The sequence below is a fragment of the Oreochromis niloticus genome, linkage group LG2 (genome assembly GCF_001858045.2).
Source record: "Oreochromis niloticus isolate F11D_XX linkage group LG2, O_niloticus_UMD_NMBU, whole genome shotgun sequence".
NCBI classification, from domain to species: Eukaryota; Metazoa; Chordata; class Actinopteri; order Cichliformes; family Cichlidae; genus Oreochromis; species Oreochromis niloticus.
In genome coordinates this window covers 28,391,629-28,411,447 of record NC_031966.2, presented here as the reverse complement: position 1 = coordinate 28,411,447, position 19,819 = coordinate 28,391,629, and the positions used below count along the sequence as shown (strand labels likewise).

The following is a 19,819-nucleotide window of genomic DNA, read 5'->3' as shown; positions in this document are numbered from 1 at the left end:
TTGCCACAGATAGCACTGACTTAATGAACCGTTACTTTAACTAGAATATTACTTCCATTTTCCCAAATTAATGAGGCCACTAATTGTCCTAATTTGCGCCTGAAACCCGGGCATTACGGTTTCTCTCTTTGCTCACTAGAACCACCTCCGTAGCTCGGGGTGTGAGAGGATAATTACAGACCAGACTCCGCCGAACATCAAGAGGTTCACTGTTCCTGGTGCACGAGAGAAAAAATGAAACAGTCTTTTGTTCAGAAATTAACAGGTCTTTAATTAAAATACAAGGCAAAACGACGGCGCACTTTATAGAGCATTCATCCCCACTGAGGCGACGAGGAAGGAAATCCAACAGCTAAGCTACAGTTTACTAGTGTGGCTGTTTGTATGTTGCTAGGCAACCTTAAAGCGCGCTCAACACGGGGTTAGATGCGATTCAGTGGGTGGAGCAAAATAAAGGGGACGCCAGGAATTCAAAGGCATGCATCAAAAGCACGTTTATATGTGTTGATTGTTATTTATTTGTTTATTAAGAACATATTACAATCAGACCTGTGGTTATTCTGTTGATGCTTTGTTGGGTCATAATTTCCAGGTAATTGCTGGTATTGTGTAATATTAGTTCTACCGTAATTTGGTGTGTTAGCCAAATAGTCGGGAAGTGCAGTGAACTTAGTCATTTAAGTAAATGCTTTGCTTATTTTTGCATACACACACAGAAATCTCGTTTCCTGTTGTACAAATACAACAATACCTACCCAGGTATTGTTGTATTTGTTTCCAGGAAACAAGAAAATTGATCTTGAGTAGAGAGTCATATTTATATGTGAACTTAGTTCACATATAAATATGGTTCACACCTCATTTAAAAAACCTTAAAAATAGTTTTAAAGATTGCTCAGGGCCACAGTCACCCAGCAGTAAGCCATCCCCAGTGATATCACCATTAATGTAAATAATTTTAACTATGGCATTTGACTTATTTGTCAGCGTTATAAGAATAACCAACACATAAAAAAAGTCCCCAGTGTTTACAAAGTTCAGTTACCAGCAAACACGAACCGGTCAAAGGGCACTTGTACCTTCCACTTGCAATCACCTACAAGTGCGACAACTTAGGTTTTGAGTGCCAGTTAAACAGCAGCTACGGGAAAGATGTGTTGACTCAAGTGGGCTCTGCTGTTGGTTGGCTGGTTGAGTTTAGGTTGTGGATGATTCAAGGGTAAGGAGTAAACACTGGGATCTGTGCCAGGGCTACATCACCACCTAACTTTGTCTGTTATTCACTGTTTACAAAGCAATAAATGTGCGCAGGTAGATCCAAATATCGATAGTGTCGATACCAGTCCCGCTATTGATGTTGGATAGCAATATGATCAATATTTATTTCTGTCCTCTAAGTTCAATATGATGTGTTAAATGTGTTAAATATTTTTTTGGGAAAATGATAACTACACCTGAAGCATGTCCTATAAAAAAATGTGTGAACTTTTTCTTTATTGCCTGTCATGTCTATTTTAGTTATAGCTAATAGCACATTTTAAATAGCAGAAGCTGACCCAAAGTGCTTTAAAGACAAACACATTTATGTCTCTTTTTCCATAGTACCTACTTGGCTTGACTCAACTCAGTTTGTAGAGTTTTCTGTTATATGGTAGCACCTGGTACCAAGTACTTGTTTAGTAACTGCTCAGCCTGGGTTCCAAGAAAGCTGAGTCAATCTAAAAATGTGCCGTCAACAGATTGCATGCCACCTATTGAGCAGTCAACAGCATCACTTGACAAGTTAAGAGCAACTGCCTCAAAAAAAACAAAACCACCATTTTTGAAACCCAGCAATGAGGGAAATGGCTACACAAAAAACGAACACTGTGGTCCCCTTATCCTGACAAAAACCATAGACCAAGCAGCATTATACCATCGCCTCGTCATTCTCCATTGCTGTTTTGTGTTTGTGTCACATACAAATGACACTGTGGAACTTTCGGTCGCATTGCACACTTAGTTGTAATGGAAAACAACCAAACCGAGTCAAGTGGATACTAGTAGAATAGAGATAGGTCTCCAAAAACCCCAGTATTAAAATCCACGAAAAGCTGAAAGGTATGTTTTATCAAGTATTGTGGAAAGTAAAAATCACAATGAAGTCATGGTCATTAGAATGTGGTCAGATGTGTTTAAAAAATTACGATGCTCATCTCATAACTCATGACACTGCTGCTCTCCCCTACATACACTTGCTTTACAGGTTAAAAGTCAAGTAAGCCCTCTGTTTACTTGATATGGGAACACAGCACTACAAAGCAGCAACAGCCACAATGGCCATGAACTGTGTTGTGAAATTGCTGAGGAATTTTTTGCAAAACACTTTTGTGCAATTTGAGGTTCGTGTTTTTTGTATTGTGCATTTTCAGCAGGAAACAGTTACAGAGTTGATTTGTTTAGTTTAGTCAGGGTCATTGCATCATTTAGTCACAGTGATGTACAGTGGCCTAACACCACTCAAGAAGAACGTATTCAAGTAAAGATAAAGTAAGCCCCCCTCCCTTCCTCCTCGCCTGTCTCCTACAGAAGGTCACTGCAAGTTGACCTTAGAAATGTTCCTCACACCTCCTCGGTCTCCGCTGCCACTCCCCCCCTCATGCCCGCACCAGATGGGAAGTGTAGCTGCATTTTTTTAAAGCCTGCACGCAGGGTTGCGGGCTGTTGCGCTGGCACTGGGGCTAAAGGAATGAAATATTCATGTAGCCCCCCGCCCCCCCAGCCCTCTTTAAAAGAAAAAAAAAGAAAAAAAAGAATGGACATCCCGGGACGAAGAACGTGCCGATTTATTCAACTAAGACCAGGCCTCATTAAACTGCTGGCGGCGAGGCAGGTCACGGTGATTTTCTTCACCACAGAGAGAGAGAGAGAGAGATCACTGAATGCAAAATTTGTCCCAGTCACTCCTCACTACAGCATCTCAGATCTCTCAGCGGACAGGTCCGCCACCGGTGCTGAAGTTGTTTCTCCGCCGTAATTGATGCCCTAATGAATGATTAGCTCTCATGTCAGAGTCAGAGCTCAGTGAGCGCCGTGGGCAGCATATGGGAGACGTGGGTGACACCGTCTCGGAGGTGCGTGGCTTGTGAGCGGTGCCAAGGGACACCAGCTGATAGGCACAGGGCAGGGGCCACGTGACCCTGAGCAAAAATTTGTAGCCTAATTTATCTTCTTCCTTCGAGGCTGGGTCTGAAAGGGGAAAAAATCTTAATCTTGTAACGACAACAACAGCAAAAAATAACAGCAATAAATAATAAATGACGGAGGGGTTTTTTTTTTCTTTCCAACTTTTCTTAATGGTTCATAAATCGCCTTCAGACAACTTATCAGTTATTGCGCCTCCGCTATAGGTGTGTCTCGATCCTTGTCTCACACCTGTTCGTTTTATTATTCTTCTGCAAATAATCCGAGAATGATTGGGCGCCTTTTACTGTTTGTTTGAGAACAAACTTGGACGTTTGTTTTCCACAACCACAGCTCTCAGCGGGTCAGAACCAATCAGGAGTCGGTTACTGCGCTCGTGAGAAAGAAGCCGAAATGCATTTTCCATGGAAAGGGACCAGTGAACGAGGATGATGATGATGATGAATACTACTTTATAGAAAAATACACGCTTACTACAGAAATATGACTAACACACTTGTGTAATTAAAAAGATGACAAACTTTTTCCATACAAGCTCGCGTTTATTAATATTACATAGACTATAACTTAATTTATTACAAAATCATTCTTTCTCTATACATTTTCATTCATGAGTAGGATGAGCTTCGTTAGGTAGAGCATAGGTCGGCTATTGCACGCTCTTAAATGATTAATACTCCTCTCTGTTTGAGGATAACAAGGTCGTGATTGAGTTACAATGCACAATAGGAGAAAAAGTCGAGCTTTGTCTAATTGTTCTTTGACAGACAGGGTCAGAGGGGATTGTGCGATTGGCTGCTGCCTCCTGAGGCTACAGTGCTGTCAGGGCTGTTTGCGGGCTGGGAGTGACACCAAGGTGACTAAAGGGGAGGCTGTATAAATTGTAGGCGCAGCGCAAACTACTCCAGAGACTGGGGCACCGGCCGAAGCGAAAGTGCGACCTTTATATCCTGCCGTGCACGACCACATCAGGACACTGCAGTGATGGCTGCAAAAGCAGAACTTTCGAGCTGGTCGGAGTACCCAGAGGACTTCACTCTGCTGCAGCAGCATCACCAGCAGCAGCACAACCTGGCCCACATCAGCTCCAAAGCCTGGATTTCCTCCACTTCAATCCGTGCGCTCTCAATTAGGGACGCGCACGCGGCTGCAGAGGCAGCGGGCATCTCGCGGGAGAAACTTGTGCCAGTGACCGAATTCACTGACCGCGTTACCACCAAAGGCATGACAGAGACAGACCCTGCTAAGGCGCCAGATGGAGGGAAGACGAGCCACTTCGGCCCTCAGAGACACAGGCGCGTCGCAGCCAACGCCAGGGAGAGGAGGAGGATGCACGGGCTGAACAAAGCGTTTGACGAGCTCAGGAGTGTCATCCCCTCCCTGGAAAACGAGAAAAAGTTATCCAAATACGACACCCTCCAGATGGCGCAGATTTACATCACAGAGCTTTCTGAGCTCCTGGCCGGCGTGGTTCACCCGGAGTGCAGGAGTCCTCGTCCAGGCTCTGGAGACAAGACCTCCAGGAGGAGTCTGATTCACTCTCTGCGGCCAGCAGCCCCTGCACAGTCCCCGAAACCTCTGACCGGAGAGCAGCGAGACCCCTCCGCCTCTATTGGTCATCTGATTTTACTTGGACCTACATCTGACATGGAATCAAATAAATCAGGCACTTGTTCAAGCAGCAGCGATGGGGAATCTTCACATCTCAGTGACGCAGAGGAGGGTCAAAGCGGGAAACAGTGGCAGAAAGTCAGTGCCAATGACTTTTAACTTGTTTGCAGCTCTTTACAAGGCAGAAGATATCACCTGACCAGCAGAGACGCTCTCACAGCATACAGTCGTGTCTTTAATAATAGTTTAGATGCTGCACTGCCTGTACAGGTAAAAGTACAGGTAAAACTCAGAAACACCTGCTTGGATGTGATGGACTCTAGCAGGCCCTTTTTATGCACTTTATACTCTGAACCATTACTAGACACATTTCCAGTTTCATTAGTGACATTTGTCAAATTAAAAAAAGAAACAAACAAAAAAACAATAAACAAGTATTTTTCTATTTATGTATAGCGTATTTTATGATGACTCTTTTGGTACAATAAAGATATACTTAACATAAGAGTGTGCTTTTTAAGTGGTTTTTATATGGATATTGTCAGCAAATACATGCAGTAATTACACAATGTGGGTTATTGGTTTTTCCACTCTGTTTTACAGCTGACAGTTGATGTGACAAACCCTTCCTGACTCTGCTTAAGAAACCAAACTGATTCCAGAGAGGATGATAATGAAGATGATGTGTAGCGCATTAAACATAAGGCGACGTTGTTTGTTTTCCGTCCCGGCTTTCCCATTATGAAACAGCCCGGGCGAATGCTCGCCCAACTTCTCAGCTAATGTCACATTAAAGGTATTCGCCTAGCATTCCCGCAGAAGAAAACAAAATAAATCTCTTTTTTTGGCAACAGCATTCACAGATTAAAAAGTATTCCAGATGCATCTTTCATATAACAAGCTGCAAAAACAATCAAACACTTGTGAGCCAGAATGCCTAACTGCATGTTCCCAGTGGAGGGGATTTTATAGAAGTAAAGAAACTAATTGTGTTTTATGACAATTTATCACAGATAAAATTGTCCTGTCTAGTCTGTCTGTTAACTGATAGTCTACTGAGAAAATGTGAGGCTGCCTGGTCCATAGGGAAGAGGAGGCTGGAACTTTGCCAAGTCCTTAGAAATGATTTCTGCCAGCCTGTGTTTAAAACTGCCAGGCACCTCTGAGGGGGTAACTTGAGCAGAGGAGCTATTGGCCTCCTCAGTCTCATTCAAGTCGTCTTCATCGTAGTCTGCTTGTGTATTGTATTCTGGCTGGAAGGAGTTATTCACAGGGAGTGCAGGCTGGTTTTGGGGTTTGGCTAAGGAATAAGTGGATGATAAGGGAGGAGGCGGGGGTACAGGCAATGGTAAGGGGGGATAGGAAGGCTCCTGCTGGAGATTTGTCAGAGAATTGACTTTTTTTATCCCTGAATAAATGCAATCTGAATTATCTGCCTCGGCTTTTCTCATCAAAGGAGGCGTGCCTCTCCGTAAATTGCAGTAAATGCTGTCCTCAATAATGGTATCCATATTTAGAGCCTCCAGGGAATGGCACCATTCCTGCTCGTCCTCATCCTCAGCTTCCTCTCCCACAGCCTCGTTGCTGCCCAAGAGAGGAGGCTTGAGCGATAGCTGTTTTACCTGCTGCACAGGGTCGTCATAAATGGGGTAATCGCTGGCAAACTTGTCCTCTGTGTCGGCAGAAACATCTGCAAAACTGTAGATGGAAGGGTCGACGAAAGAGTGAGCTGTGGCAGGTGGGGGAGTGGGAAACGGCTCAATTAGCGATCTTCTGTTGGCACTGGGAGGCTGCACCGCTGTATTCCTCTCCACTGTGCACTGCTTAGATATAGTCTGAAAGATCTGGGGACCATGCTGGGTCAGAAACATGAACACGCCTTGTCCCGACTTGCAGCGACGGCCTGCTTCAATGCTGAATCCCCCCTGCAATCACAACCAAAGATGCACATGTTAGGAAATACATTTGCCATTTTATAAAATATGCAATACTTCAGCTTTTTTTTTTTTTTTTTGCAGCAGAATAAACAAACGAGTAGCAGCATGTTAATTAGTGAGCTTTAGAGATTTTGCTGCCTTTGAACAAAGCCAGACTAGCTGTTTTCCTCTGTTTCTGGGCTAACAAGCTGCTGGCTGTCGCTTCATATTTAGAGTACAAACAGAGTAGTAGTAATTTTTTTTCTTCCAACTCTTGGCACAAAAATGAATGAGTGTGTTTTACAAAGCTTTTCCCTTTGAGAAATTCTAAATAAACCCACTGGAATACCTGGTTTATCGTCAGTACAGGGACTGCACAACATCTAGTGCTTTACCTCAATCTGACCAAATTTGCGTAGGAGCTTGTATGGCCAGTCGAAGATGAGGTAACAAGTTCTCATGTCCAGCAGCTCTATTGCCTCCCCTTCTATGGAGACCAGGTAATTCCCAGACAGCTTGCACCTCTTGGATGCCTCTGTGCTCTGGATGGTTACTTGGTACTGGTTTGGAGGAAGCGTCAGCTCTAAAGACAGGAACATGTGACATCACACAAGGGTTAGTGTTTCGCAACTACACACAAAACGTTGGGGTTTTTTTTCCCCCACAAGAGGTCTGAGCAGCACAGGAAATAAATGCACACCAAATACTTTTTAATTTTGAAAAAGTCTGATTTAAAATTGCTTGCCTTCTACTAATCTCTCTGTGAGACTGGCTTTTCTGGATTGTTGAGAAGTGTAATCCATTAGGAAATGAAGAGAAATACATTTGTATAAGTCAGAGCTTGCTGACGCTGATACATTCTGGCTTTCATGTTTGAATAAATTAGCGGCTGTAGCGCCCGCTCCCATATATATAGGGAATTTCTGCTGATGTCTTGAATTTATGATGCTGTGAAATATTTCCATCCATTTTCTTCTCTGCTTATCCAACTGAAATATCTCCTTTTTATTATAATATACTCACAGGTTTATGCTTATTAATGGGAAATTTACAAGTAATAATAATAAATCTAATTATTATATCCTTTGGTTGTGGAAGCAGTGCAGTCACCAAGTTACCTGCTGACGCCGGCTGAGTAATTTTGCTACAGTGTTGGAAGAAACGCCACTGACCAGAGAGTCAAACAGACTGTTAAAGGATTTGTTTGAAGGTGATCTAACTTTAGTGCTTGTAAAATCTGTGGGAAGGCAAAAACACTGGGTAAAGCGGGCTGCCTTTGAAACAGGAAGTCTGTCTTAAGCTGTGGTTTTGCTTACGATGAACCCTTGTGGTGCGTTTCTTAACCTGTCTGACGTGTATTTGAGGGCTGTGCAGTGATGCTGCGCTTGGTGGGGAGGACGCAAACGTATTCATCATTTTAGAACATAACTGCCCTTGCAGGGGTTGTTTACCTTTTCATTTATATCACTTCCTGCTTAAAAACAAAAAACAAAACAAAAAAAACAACCCTGCAAGTGCCTTCCTCAAAACATGCGATAAAGTGGCACAGGTCGTTAAGTTGTGTAAGCTCATTAAAGCCTTTGAAAATTTAATGTGAGCTACTACACTGTAATAAAACTCTGATAAAGAAACGGCTGGCCACATTTATCACTGGGGAGTAAGTCAAAGTATTTTTGTCACTGTTCAAATCTATTAGCAGTGTAGCAAAAACTTGCTAAAATGAAACACCAGTAAAATACAAGCTGATTGCGTGAGGAGATTGGCGTTGACAAAGTAGTCAAACGCCATACTTTTAGCTCTATAGTCATAGCTCTCTAGTTATGCTTATTATTGGGGAATTTAGAAGTAATAACAACAAATCTAATTTTTGGCTATTATATCCTTACTTTGAAACTAGGTTTCAAAGTGTGTTATTTTAATTAAAATAGACCCTTTCACAACAATAACCTTGAGTTAATATTACTTGTACCAGAAGTTCTGGCAATGTGTTCCTGTGTGCAAATAGCATTACTATGGACACCTGATTGCTTCTCTGTGCCATGCTCCTGGATGTAAATAGCCATACTGGCTGTGGGTGTGAATAGTACCTGCTAGTGAAATATTAGTAAAATAAAGAAAAGTCTAAAATAGTTCCTGGTATCTTCGGGGAAAAAAAATTACATCAACCTTCCCCTTTTTCTTGCCTCATCTTCTAAGACTAGTAGTTTTCATGCACTCTCTTATTAACCAATACACAGAGTTCAACAGGTATGTGCAGGACGAATAGACAAGCAACAGAAATAGGACCTGCACATTTTTATTTGTTTTCGATTTCTTGTGCCTGATCACTTATCATGCGTAGACGTGCGTGCATTACCGCTTTTCCAAGATGCGTAAAGATCATTGTCCGCCATGGTCAAGCCATTTCCTTGCTCAAAATCCCCTTTGTCTGATTCTCCAGGATCCTTCTGTAAACAGTGACATGGTAAACATTACATGGAGTGTACAAGTACCTCTTATCACTGTTTTATGACTTTAAAGTGGTAAGATGCAAGAAGGTACATAGCTTGTGCAAGCACAAGAATTAGAGAAGTAAAAGGGACAGAAGTTACAGATACTGCATTGACTTCCTTATTATGCTGTGTCTTTGGATATGGGCAGAGTCTGTCCTTACTGACCTTTCCCAAAAATTAAAACCTAACCAGTGATATAAAAGGAAAGGTCATAGTTGTACTGGTCAGGATTGGAGATGTGTGATACCTGGAAGGCTAGAAGACAGAGGGCATTCACCCAGTCCTGGCTTGATGTGGAGGCTAAGGTGTAGGTTGCCTGTGTGGTGTTTAGGTAGAAGGCTGTGCAGCCAGCCGGGCAAGACTCCTTTGGTGCAAACGTGACACTGAGACAGTCAATTAGACGCACGACTTTTCTTTCTGGTGTTTTCTGCCGGCCCATCCTTTTCTGCTCGGTAACAGAGCTGCTGTCAGCTACAGCGTAGAACTCCAATCGGCCAACCCCCTGAGAGCTGGGTTTATAAAGCACCATCCACATTTTCCGCCATGTTTTCTGATGAAATGATAAAAAGTGACTATTAATAAGTGGGAGGTAATAAAACATATTAAGCAAGAAAGGCATCTTTACTTTGTCCATCACATGTTACTTTCACAGAACAAATAAACCGCTGTTCAATGATGTCAGGATGTTCACAAACCACAGTCTGACATATACAAAACAGCTGTAAGACTTAAATACTATGATACCCAGGTATAGCAAGTCTTGGTTATTGATATTTAACACTGTTTAGTATATAAAAGAACAAATATCAGATCTTTATGATTTTATCCACGTATCCACGCATGACTTTGTAAATATTCAGCAGATTTAGCTTCACACTCACCTTTCTCTAACTTAATGTAGCGGAAGGATTATTCATTTTCACGTAGGTTAAATGTTCCTGTGACTCTACTGCTGACAAACTGGGTTAAAGGATGAAACGCTCACACTGATCTGAGTGCAAGAGCGCTCGGTTAAACACTAAAGATTTAGACTTTCGTGAAATACTAAAAATGATTTTGAGATACAACATCTATTGGATACGTCCATGTTTAAGAAGTTAAATTGGACTAAACATTTTCATTAGATTTACTACTAAAGTCACTAATATCTTTTGATCAACTAGCAGGTAAGAAACAACAGTCGATTTATTCCAACTGTGATGAATGCTTATAAAACTTACTTTTCCAAATTTGACAGCTTGAAGGTGCAGCATTCCCTCCTTGAAGATGACCTCCATGCTTGTGAGCGCTGACTGTGAAAACCTGTAGTCTCTCACACCAGTCGCTGCTCTGTGGTCAAGATGAAACTACCAACGAAGTTAAAATTAGGTTCCTTTAGCCACAAGAATAAATGTTTCCTTTACGTCACTAACAGCCTTTATTTTCTTGCATACTTTGGTGTGTGATAAAATATCTCTCTGATCTGCATTTTAGACGTTGCAAAAGAAAGGACATGAGTTGTGTGCTGCTGTTGTCTTGTGTCAACTTCCCTTTGCATTTGTCTATATCTTGTAGCAACTTCCTCACCATACCACACTTATGCCACACCTGTCACTTTTTCCAGAAGACACAGACAAAAGAAATGTACACAAAAGAAAAACAAGAACAAATATACTGGTTTATTTACATAGCTTCAGAAATGTATGTTACAAAGTTTATAACAAATGTGAGAAAACTGGCGGAAAGGTGAAGCAATCGCTCATCTCATATACAGTGTTGGGAGGGTTTTAATATCCACTTCCTTTCTTCGGTGATGTGACACATTGCTGTACAGTTTCCTCAGAAATGCTTTTAAGTTCTGTTCAGCACTGGAGAATCTTGCTCCTAATAAAAAGCTCTTAGAAGTCCATTGAGCTATGAGCCAGGTAGTCTTTCCTTCCAATGTTGGTGACCTGCTTGGTCTGCATGGCCTCCAGCTTGGGACAGTCTGTAATACGATGACCAAGACCACCACAGAACGTACATCCTCTCTCGCCTGAAGAAAAAAAGAAGAATCTGATGTAAGGAAAGGATTGTAAAGACTGCACCTGGCTTCAGTCAAATCACACGAGGCAGTCACATGTGATTAGAAAAATATTCAAAAAGAAACCAAAAAACATGATTAAGGAGTAACTAATGAGGTGGGACAACTCGCCTCCGATGTCCAGCATGGTCTCGTCTCCGGTCTGGAGTACCTGGAGAACTGGAGGAACTTTCTGCTTGGCTTCAACAAGCAGAGCTTTTAGATCCATCAGAACGGATTCATCTATAAACAAACACATACACTGGTTAAATTTTAACTGTACTTAAACACTGACCCACCTAACTAAATTTATTACAATAAGTAATTTTAAAGTAAAAATCCGGCACCACTTCAGCTATGCCATGCCTGTATGAGTAAATTACCACGTTTAAAACCATACAGTGGTGTTTCAAAGACATCCAGTGTCTAATTACTGGACAAACTTTAACAGTGGTCAGCAACATAAATAGAGCATGGCTTACACTGGCTAGCATTCTCAGAGAGGTTACTCTCCCTCCTTAGTTATCAATCTAATTTTATCTTTAGGTTGTGTCCTTACCGCAGCCTTTATTGATGAACGTTGTGGCAATTCCAGTTTTGCCCGATCGTCCAGTTCTTCCTATTCTGTGGACTGAAATAGGAACATTTTGTCAAATCATCTTGAGAAATTTTAGAAGAACTAATGAATACATGATGAAGGTAAAGCCATATGCATATTATTCTCTTACCATAGTTTTCTATCTCTTCTGGCATGTCATAGTTCACTACATGTTGAATAGCTGGGAAATCCAGACCCTTGGAGGCAACATCGGTGGCCACTAACACATCTTTTTTTCCTTCTTTGAATGCTTCAATGGCTTTTGTTCTTTCCTCTTGATCTGGAAAACATACAGAAATTTATCTCAATAAAAACAGCTTTTTCTAAGAAGCAGAAACAATTCTGCATCACCGGAACCCATGAAGCAGAAACCATGAAGGTGACATTTGCAAGAAAGATGGCATCTGGTGCAAGAAAGATGGCATCTGGTGGTGATGATGAGCAACTACAAAACAACTAAAAGATAAGGCTTTGCACATACTAAGTACATTCACCAGCCACTTGATTAGGTACACCTGGCAGAATTTCAATGCAGTCAGGCATGCAGACATGGCCAAAATTACTTGCTGAATTTCAAACTGAGCATTATGCAAATGACTTTCCACATGAGATACTTACTGGTACCGAAAGTGCTGACTTGCTGGGATTTTCTCACACAACCATCTTTAGGGTTTACAGAGAATGCTGCCATCCTGCCTTATATCAACAATTCAGGCTAATGGTGGTCGCACACAGAGGCACAATTTGGGCCCCTTAGTGCAAACTGAACACTATTTAACCACTGCAGCCTGCCTAAATATTGCTGCTGACCAAGTCTTTCCCTTTAAGACCACAATATATCCACCTTCTACTTGCTGCTTCAAGCAGGATAAAGCTCCAGGTTGCAAAGCTCATATTATCTCAAGCTGGTTTCTTGAACATAACAGTGAGTTCACTGAACTCAAATGGCCCCCACAGTCACCAGATCTCAATCCAACAGAGCACCTTTGAGGTGTGGTGGTACAGGAGAGTCACATCATGGATGTGCAGCCGACATATCTGCAGTAATTGTGTGATGCTATCGCTATCACGTCAATATGGACCAGAGTCTTTGAGGGATGTTTCCAGTAGCTTGTTGAATATGTGCCATAAAGAATTAAGGCAACTCTGAAGGAAAAAGGTTCCAATCTGGTACTAGCAAGGTGCACATAATGAATTGGCACTTGACAATGATTTCAATCAAATATTTAGACTCCTCGCTACTACAGGGTGCAGGTTGCTGTGTATCTGCATACCTTTTCCACCATGTATGGCCACTGCCTCTACTCCTTTAAGCAGCAGATACTCATGGATGGCATCGACATCCGCCTTTTTCTCAGCAAATATCAGCACCTGTCAGAATGAAAAAGGACTTGTGACGCGTTGCTTTAATTCTTTATAAGAACTCTTTATAAAAGTGTCAAACATGTGAAAGTACGAACTGGAGGAGGCGTTTTCTGGAGACACTCTAAGAGGTACACCATCTTAGCCTCTTCTTTGACGTACTCCACTTCCTGCACACACATACAAACATTTATTTCATTAATATTTTTACATATGTATTTGGAAAGCAAACCATATCTGAAACTGAGACAAACGACTATTTTAGTGAAAGACAAAGTCACCTGGATGACATCCAAGCTGGCAGCTCCTGCTCTGCCCACGTTAATAGTAATGGGTTTGACCAGTGCGCTCTTGGCAAAGTTCTGGATTTTCTTGGGCATAGTGGCACTGAAAAGCAGGGTTTGTCTTTGACCCTAGATTAGGAAACACAAACAGAAAGCAAATGTTTTCATGACAAATGTGGCATGAAAATCAAAAATCCAGCATCAACTGGAAGAAACATTTCTTTGCAACTGCTAGTAGAGCTTATATTATGGAGAAATGTATTACCTCTGAAAGTACTATGACTACCTGGAAACTGATGTCTCAAAAGCAGTGAAAGTCAGACTGAATTGAGAACTTTAGTGAGTGTAGTAACAACAAAAAGCCTATTGTAGTTGCTAAGGTGTGGATTTGTGAAACCAGAAAAAAGGAATTTATTGTTGTGTTTGAGAGAAGCAGAGGAATCTCAGTTCTCTAGTGTAAAAAACATTATGCTGCCTGGCCTTGGTAGGCTGGCTTTGTAAAGCTACTTATCTGGTGAAGGATAGAGCAAGCACAACACAGAAAAATGGATGAGAAAAAACTACTGCAATAGTGCTGTGACATTTAAAAGCTAGAGCCATGAAGGACTGCCTCACCTTGAAGTAAGAGAAGATGGTTCGGATGTCTTCTTCAAAACCCATATCTATCATCCTGTCAGCTTCATCCAAAGCCAAGTAGCGACAGATGTCCAGACCCACCATCTTCTTCTGCAGCAAGTCCATCAATCTTCCAGGGGTAGCAACCATCATATGGACACCGCTTTAACCAAGGCAGAGTTGGAGAGAAAATTAGTCCACAACAACACATGGCATTTTGGCTTTTTAAAGTGTAGTAGTGTAGTACTATCAGTGTTTAGGTGGTAATGCTTTTGAGCTTTATGCATGCTGTACGTTAAAGCATCGATTCAAAAACACGTCACTTTTTTGTTCCTCGCTGAACGTTAGGGCTGAATCGTGCAATTTTTTGCTTGACACTGAAATGGGAATTCTGGATGAAATCCAGATTTTTTTCACAAAACCTTCAGCCGTACTTACTGTTTTACTACCTCCATCTGCTCCTTGACAGACATTCCTCCGATGCAGAGGGCTGTGCGCAGCTGAGGAGCTCCCTCCTCCTCCAGCAGCTTGCAGTAATACTCTATGATGCCATGTGTCTGCCTCGCCAGCTCTCGCTGCAATAACACACCGGGTTATAAAACACACACAGGATTCAGGAGTCAGAGGGATGAGAAAAACAGAGCTTCTCAAAGCTAATGTCATCTTTTCCAAAGGGCACAGAAAATTCACAGTGCATGAATATTTCAACAGGCTTTGTTTCCTCTATTTAGATCACAGTATGCCACAACTGCCCTTAATTAACAGTATCGGTAATTACCTACATTATTTTTTTATGTTATTGTTTATTAATTTGGCAGTATACACAAGTTCTAAAATCATAATGATATTTATAGTGCTAATATATAATTATTGTTAATGATCAATTTCCAAATTTACCGTTTTACAAAAAAGCACAAACATTAGTAAATTACATTTTTTTTTAAATTAAGATGCCAAATTGTAGTTATTTTCTTACATTCCTGCACAGAAAATACATTTTGTGGTTGAATGTTTTTTTTTGTCGAGTTTCTCAAATTTTTCAAGGATGTATTTTACATCACGCTGAGATATGTCAGGTTTTTGGCTAATAGCTCTTTGGGAATCACCTCGTGGGTGCAAAAATATAATTGTTCTGCCTGTCAAACTGTCATCTTTGGCAGCACCGTTTTATTTCCACTGAATTACACCTGCCTACGACAGTAAGCACGGATCTATCTTCAGCTATAGTTCAGTTAAGGACACCAGTAATTTTTAAACCCGGTCATGAGGTTCAGCTTGAAACTATTCAGGCTAAACTGCCAGATATAGTTTTATGGGTTTTGTTGTTGTTGGTTTCTTTTGAGTAGCAAGGCCATGGTATCTAGAAAGAGACTTTGCTGCTGAAATATACACTTTGAGTATTTGAGTTTGAGGAGATAGCACTCCTAGAGTACAAACATCAAAGTGGCCCCACATGTGGCCATTTTCTCTGAGATTTCACCCTGAAGCCCAGAACAGCACGTTTTTCTGCTGTGCATTTATCAACATCTTGAATTCTATTTTTAAAAGATTGAAAAATATATTATTAGTAAATAATAATATTAAAAGTAATAGTTTCCGTCTAAAAACCATACATGTGCATCAATGGTACATTTTAAGAAATGAAGGAATACATTTATCAGATATTTAAATTTACGTGATATGACCGATATAAATGTGCTGATTATGTTTTTCTTACTGAAGGACAGATGATAAGCCCATACGGTCCCTCTCTCTTAAAGAAAGGCAGTCTTTTCTCCTGCTCCAGCGCAAACATGATGATCGGCAGAGTGAAGACCAAAGTCTTTCCTGATCCAGTGAAGGCGATTCCAATCATGTCTCTACCTGAAAGACTACAGACAAACAGGGTTCCTTTAAATGTACCGAAAAAATAAAATTTACATTACAGCGTTTGTTTTCTATTTATACATACACTGTTGGGATTCCTTGTATTTGAATTGGTGTTGGGTGGACGATTCCCTTCTTTTTCAAACCTTTCAGAATTGCTGCAGCAAAAACAAACACAGATTTGTTGTCAGTTGATGATCACTGTGAACCACGAGTCAGCGTTTTGATGTGCTGGGCAGAGTCTGCTGTCACCTGGTGGAAACTTCATCTCTCTGAAGCTTTTGATAGGAGCAGGAATGCCATCGCCATCAACCAGGATGTGAAATTTCTTCCTGACGCGTTCATGTCTGGTGTCTGGCATATTCAGGATGTAGCGTGGTGCTTTCCAGCTATACAATAAATTTTGGTTGAAAGAATATTAAAAAAGAAGCTACAAAGAGAAATTGACTACATGGAATTCTGTGATAAGGAGCTTACCTTGTTTTTATAGGATCATCATATATGATACCTTTGGCCATTTCCTTCACAGACATCAGAGCTGACAGAAGAAGAGAGATGAAAGTTGCCAAAAGAACTTGTGCAAATTCAGATAGTTTACCACACTTTTCTCATGCCTACCAACATCTAATTCAACAAGGCTAAACAGCAACCATTAGAGTTTTACCTCTGCCCTCTGCAACACTCTCCAGGATCTTCTCCTCCTCTTTCAGCTGCTTCTCCTTGGCTGACTCCTTCCGAGCTTTAGGTATAAAAATAAAAACAAGTTGAGGTCATAAAAAAACTTGTGTAGTCAAGTTAAAAACTGAATAGTTAAACACAGAAGTATCAGACCACAGAATGAGTCTGCTTTGAACTAGATACCTTCTGCCTTTTCCTTGAGGTGTTGATGCTGGTCGAGGAGACTAATGTGGGAGCGTGGACCAAGAGCCTCATCTTCATCCCTCTGTTCCTCCCCACTGTCCTTCTGTTCTTCATCCACTGCCTTCCCTCGCAAGCGCAACATCTTTTGTAGCTATAAGTCAAAAATGTTATAAATGTATTTAATTTTGATACATGTTAACATGCAGTGATGAGAAACAGTAAGTCACATTTTTAGAAGTTTTATTTATTAGGGAAAAAAAACTGCAGTTAATGTGGATCAACCAGATAAAGTCAATTTCTCCAATCCACTCAATAAGGTCAATTTTTCCCACTATGATGACAAGAGTTGTTCAATCAGAACAATGCTCAGTAACTTACCATTTGCTGTTTTCGGATTTTGACTGGAACATATGGAACGTAGTCGTCATCCTCCGATCCTTCTGAGCCAGTCCTTTCATCCTCGTCATGGGATCTCTGTGAAAACATATACTAATTTATATATTATCAGCTACACGGCTGCCTTAGTGCGTTTCTGTTATTCTCTAAGAGAGATTAGCACTCCACAGATACAACCAGGACCTCTGAATAAAATGTTGCCACACAGAACATTATGCAGCAAAAAGCTGATGATATAAAAGCAGAGTCTGATGATGGTAGACTCTTGATGACATCCAAATGACAACCACACTCTTATTTCATAAAATAATATTTACTGAACATCAATAGACACTCAAATCATATGTCTAGTATGTCAGCAGTGTTGGCTCCAAGGCATTATTGTAACCATATTACATTGTAACACACTACTGTACTAACCTACTAACAACAACACATATTAATGTGCTTGTGTTTGCATGTCCCTGTAAGCAGAGTAGCAGCAGCAGCATTCTGAGCCACTTGTAAACGTGACAGTGAAGCCTGGTCAATAACAACATAAAGTGCATTGCTATAATCGAAGCAAATAGTATCTAATGGATATAAAACTCTCTCTTTAAGCCACTGATAGATAAAAGTTAGGATGTGGTTACAATTTAACATCTTTTTCTTCCCTACAATAGACCGATTTCACTTCCCGCAGGGAGAAGGAAAAGGGTGGAGGAGTCGAGAACTTTACAGAAGTGGAAATGTGAACATTTTTTTTTATTTTACTTCACAAAAGGACAGGAGCACGACGGTAATCTTGCATTAACTGCATTATACTGCTGTCACAACACTTTCAAACATCTGCACAGCTAGCATGCTAACATGAAGCTAGAAAAGAACCCAGAGTGATGTCTTGATGCATGCTCAATCATCCAGGAATCCCAGAAAGATGATTCAAATGGACAGAATAAACTTTCTGGCATCTCAGAGTTATGTTAAAGTGGAGTGTCACCTGACTCCAGCTCAGCAGCCAGAACCTGATCGTCAACAGGTAACAAAGGCAGTGATGAGCAGTCATGCTTTGTAGCATCCATTTCTACATGCATCTGCAGTAGAAGTCTCTTTCTTATTGTTGAATCATGAAGACTGAACTTAACTGAAGCGAAGCCTACAGTTCAGCCACACCTGGGAAGGTTTCTCCCCCAAGCTTTCTCCGTTTCATTATAATGCCTCTCACTGTGGTTGGCTCGACTAACCCTTTTCAGACTGTTGGACGTCAGTGACTTTCTCTACATCATAGCATGATGCATTTCGCGTTTCTTGCCCTACAAGCTCTTTACTAATCATAATTATTAAAGACTGAAACCTAATTTTAAAAACATTCAAGTTTCGTACTCATTTTACATCCACAGGCCCACATTTATGCTGTTTCTTACTGTAACTGCTTGATACCACATACGTCAACTTTACGTATTTATAGCAAATGTTTTAGCACTGCATCATGGCTAATGCTAATAGTAGCGCTTTAATGAAAACGGTTGTACAGAGTTAAGATGAACCCGGCTGTCATTCAACCACGTTAATTTGCTGCTATTAAGGTTGCCAAATGCACTCAACTCCAACAGATAGCAAAACGACACGAAGATTAGATTAAAGCTAGCTAATGTTACCGTTAGCTAACCCTAGTTAGCGTAGCTTCTTTAAATGGCTGTTTAACTTACCTTTTGAGGTCGGTTTTCGGTCTCCATTTTATTTAGGAATAACCTAACGTCCTTTTAAATGCCTTTGCTTCAAAGTTTTTCGGGAAAATACGAAAGCACACAATTTAACAAAAGTGTCTATTCCGCATGTTTACACAGTACGCCGAGGAGAGGAAGTCTTGATACCGGACGGAGGGCTGGAAGGGTCAAAACTTAGCGAGCTATTTCTTAATCGCGAAGCGCTTCATGTAAATACAGCAAAAGAGAAACGTAAAAAGCAAACACCACACTTTATTTTGTCAAAACTGTATTGTTTTTAATCTTTCCGAACGAAAGATTTTTCACAGTATCAAAAGTGATTTTTTTTTCTTAAAAAAAAGAAGAAACAAGCCAACATACACTTGGCTATTACTGGTATAGTATAAATCTACATTCGAAACATTAAGATAATCTTCTCTAATTGAATATAACCTGGAAAGCATCAGAGATGTTATATTAAAACAAAATCTCAGCACAGATTCAGGAAAAAAAACAAAACATCATTCATTTCAATGAAAGCCATCAGCTAAAACATTGATACTGATGTGAAACTCAAGGCCGGTGTCAAAACCAAAGGTCTCCTTTGTGATATTTGCCATTGTAACATAGATCAAGATTGGGGTCTCACTGGGTTAGCTGAGGTGGAGGGTGCCATCGAGGTCACAGTAAAGGGAAAGTGAGTAATATGGTTGAAAAATGCATCCCAGACACAACCCATGACTAGGGCTCAAGTGGGCAAAAATTATTCACTCAGTATGTACAACAAACAAGGTGTTTTGTTCCAGCGGCAGAATGAACATTTCACACTGGTGTACTCTGACTGCTGGGATTCAGAGGGGTAAAAAAAGTGTTTGAGAAACCGTGTTCAAGGGTGTCCTTTTAAAGATA

General features: G+C 40.9%; 3 protein-coding genes across 3 annotated transcripts; 1 reads left to right on the top strand and 2 right to left on the bottom strand.

The window, feature by feature from the left end:
- The first annotated feature begins 3,686 nt into the window (after nucleotides 1-3,686).
- Nucleotides 3,687-5,299, top strand: atoh1b (atonal bHLH transcription factor 1b). Its single transcript, XM_005467925.4, has one exon. It carries the CDS (start codon nucleotides 4,168-4,170, stop codon nucleotides 4,951-4,953), a length of 786 nt encoding a protein of 261 aa, XP_005467982.1. The 5' UTR covers nucleotides 3,687-4,167; the 3' UTR covers nucleotides 4,954-5,299.
- A 5-nt stretch (nucleotides 5,300-5,304) lies between these two features.
- dok3 (docking protein 3) lies at nucleotides 5,305-10,709 on the bottom strand. Its single transcript, XM_005467926.4, has 5 exons — nucleotides 10,423-10,709; nucleotides 9,450-9,752; nucleotides 9,067-9,157; nucleotides 7,106-7,293; nucleotides 5,305-6,719 (listed from the first exon to the last, which is right to left on the bottom strand). Exons 1-5 carry the CDS (start codon nucleotides 10,477-10,479, stop codon nucleotides 5,847-5,849), a joined length of 1,512 nt encoding a protein of 503 aa, XP_005467983.1. The 5' UTR covers nucleotides 10,480-10,709; the 3' UTR covers nucleotides 5,305-5,846.
- A 132-nt stretch (nucleotides 10,710-10,841) lies between these two features.
- On the bottom strand, nucleotides 10,842-19,113 carry ddx41 (DEAD (Asp-Glu-Ala-Asp) box polypeptide 41). The gene is made up of 17 exons (XM_003445867.5): nucleotides 18,914-19,113; nucleotides 17,208-17,303; nucleotides 16,830-16,980; nucleotides 16,633-16,707; nucleotides 16,446-16,506; nucleotides 16,221-16,357; nucleotides 16,054-16,126; nucleotides 15,820-15,973; nucleotides 14,541-14,677; nucleotides 14,103-14,265; nucleotides 13,485-13,616; nucleotides 13,302-13,373; nucleotides 13,116-13,212; nucleotides 11,972-12,121; nucleotides 11,803-11,874; nucleotides 11,376-11,486; nucleotides 10,842-11,216 (listed from the first exon to the last, which is right to left on the bottom strand). Exons 1-17 carry the CDS (start codon nucleotides 18,938-18,940, stop codon nucleotides 11,080-11,082), a joined length of 1,845 nt encoding a protein of 614 aa, XP_003445915.1. The 5' UTR covers nucleotides 18,941-19,113; the 3' UTR covers nucleotides 10,842-11,079.
- Between the last annotated feature and the right edge of the window lie 706 nt (nucleotides 19,114-19,819).

Coding starts and splice junctions, on each gene's coding strand:
- atoh1b (XM_005467925.4), top strand. CDS start 4,168: ATGGCTGCAAAAGCAGAACTTTCGAGCTGGTCGGAGTACCCAGAGGAC.
- dok3 (XM_005467926.4), bottom strand. CDS start 10,479: ATGGAGGTCATCTTCAAGGAGGGAATGCTGCACCTTCAAGCTGTCAAA. Junction 9,753..10,422: donor AAGCTGTCAAATTTGGAAAA/GTAAGTTTTATA, acceptor TCATTTCATCAG/AAAACATGGCGGAAAATGTG. Junction 9,158..9,449: donor TCTGTCTTCTAGCCTTCCAG/GTATCACACATC, acceptor CACTGTTTACAG/AAGGATCCTGGAGAATCAGA.
- ddx41 (XM_003445867.5), bottom strand. CDS start 18,940: ATGGAGACCGAAAACCGACCTCAAAAG. Junction 14,678..15,819: donor GGCTTATCATCTGTCCTTCA/GTAAGAAAAACA, acceptor GTGTTATTGCAG/CGAGAGCTGGCGAGGCAGAC. Junction 11,487..11,802: donor GTTCATCAATAAAGGCTGCG/GTAAGGACACAA, acceptor GTTTGTTTATAG/ATGAATCCGTTCTGATGGAT.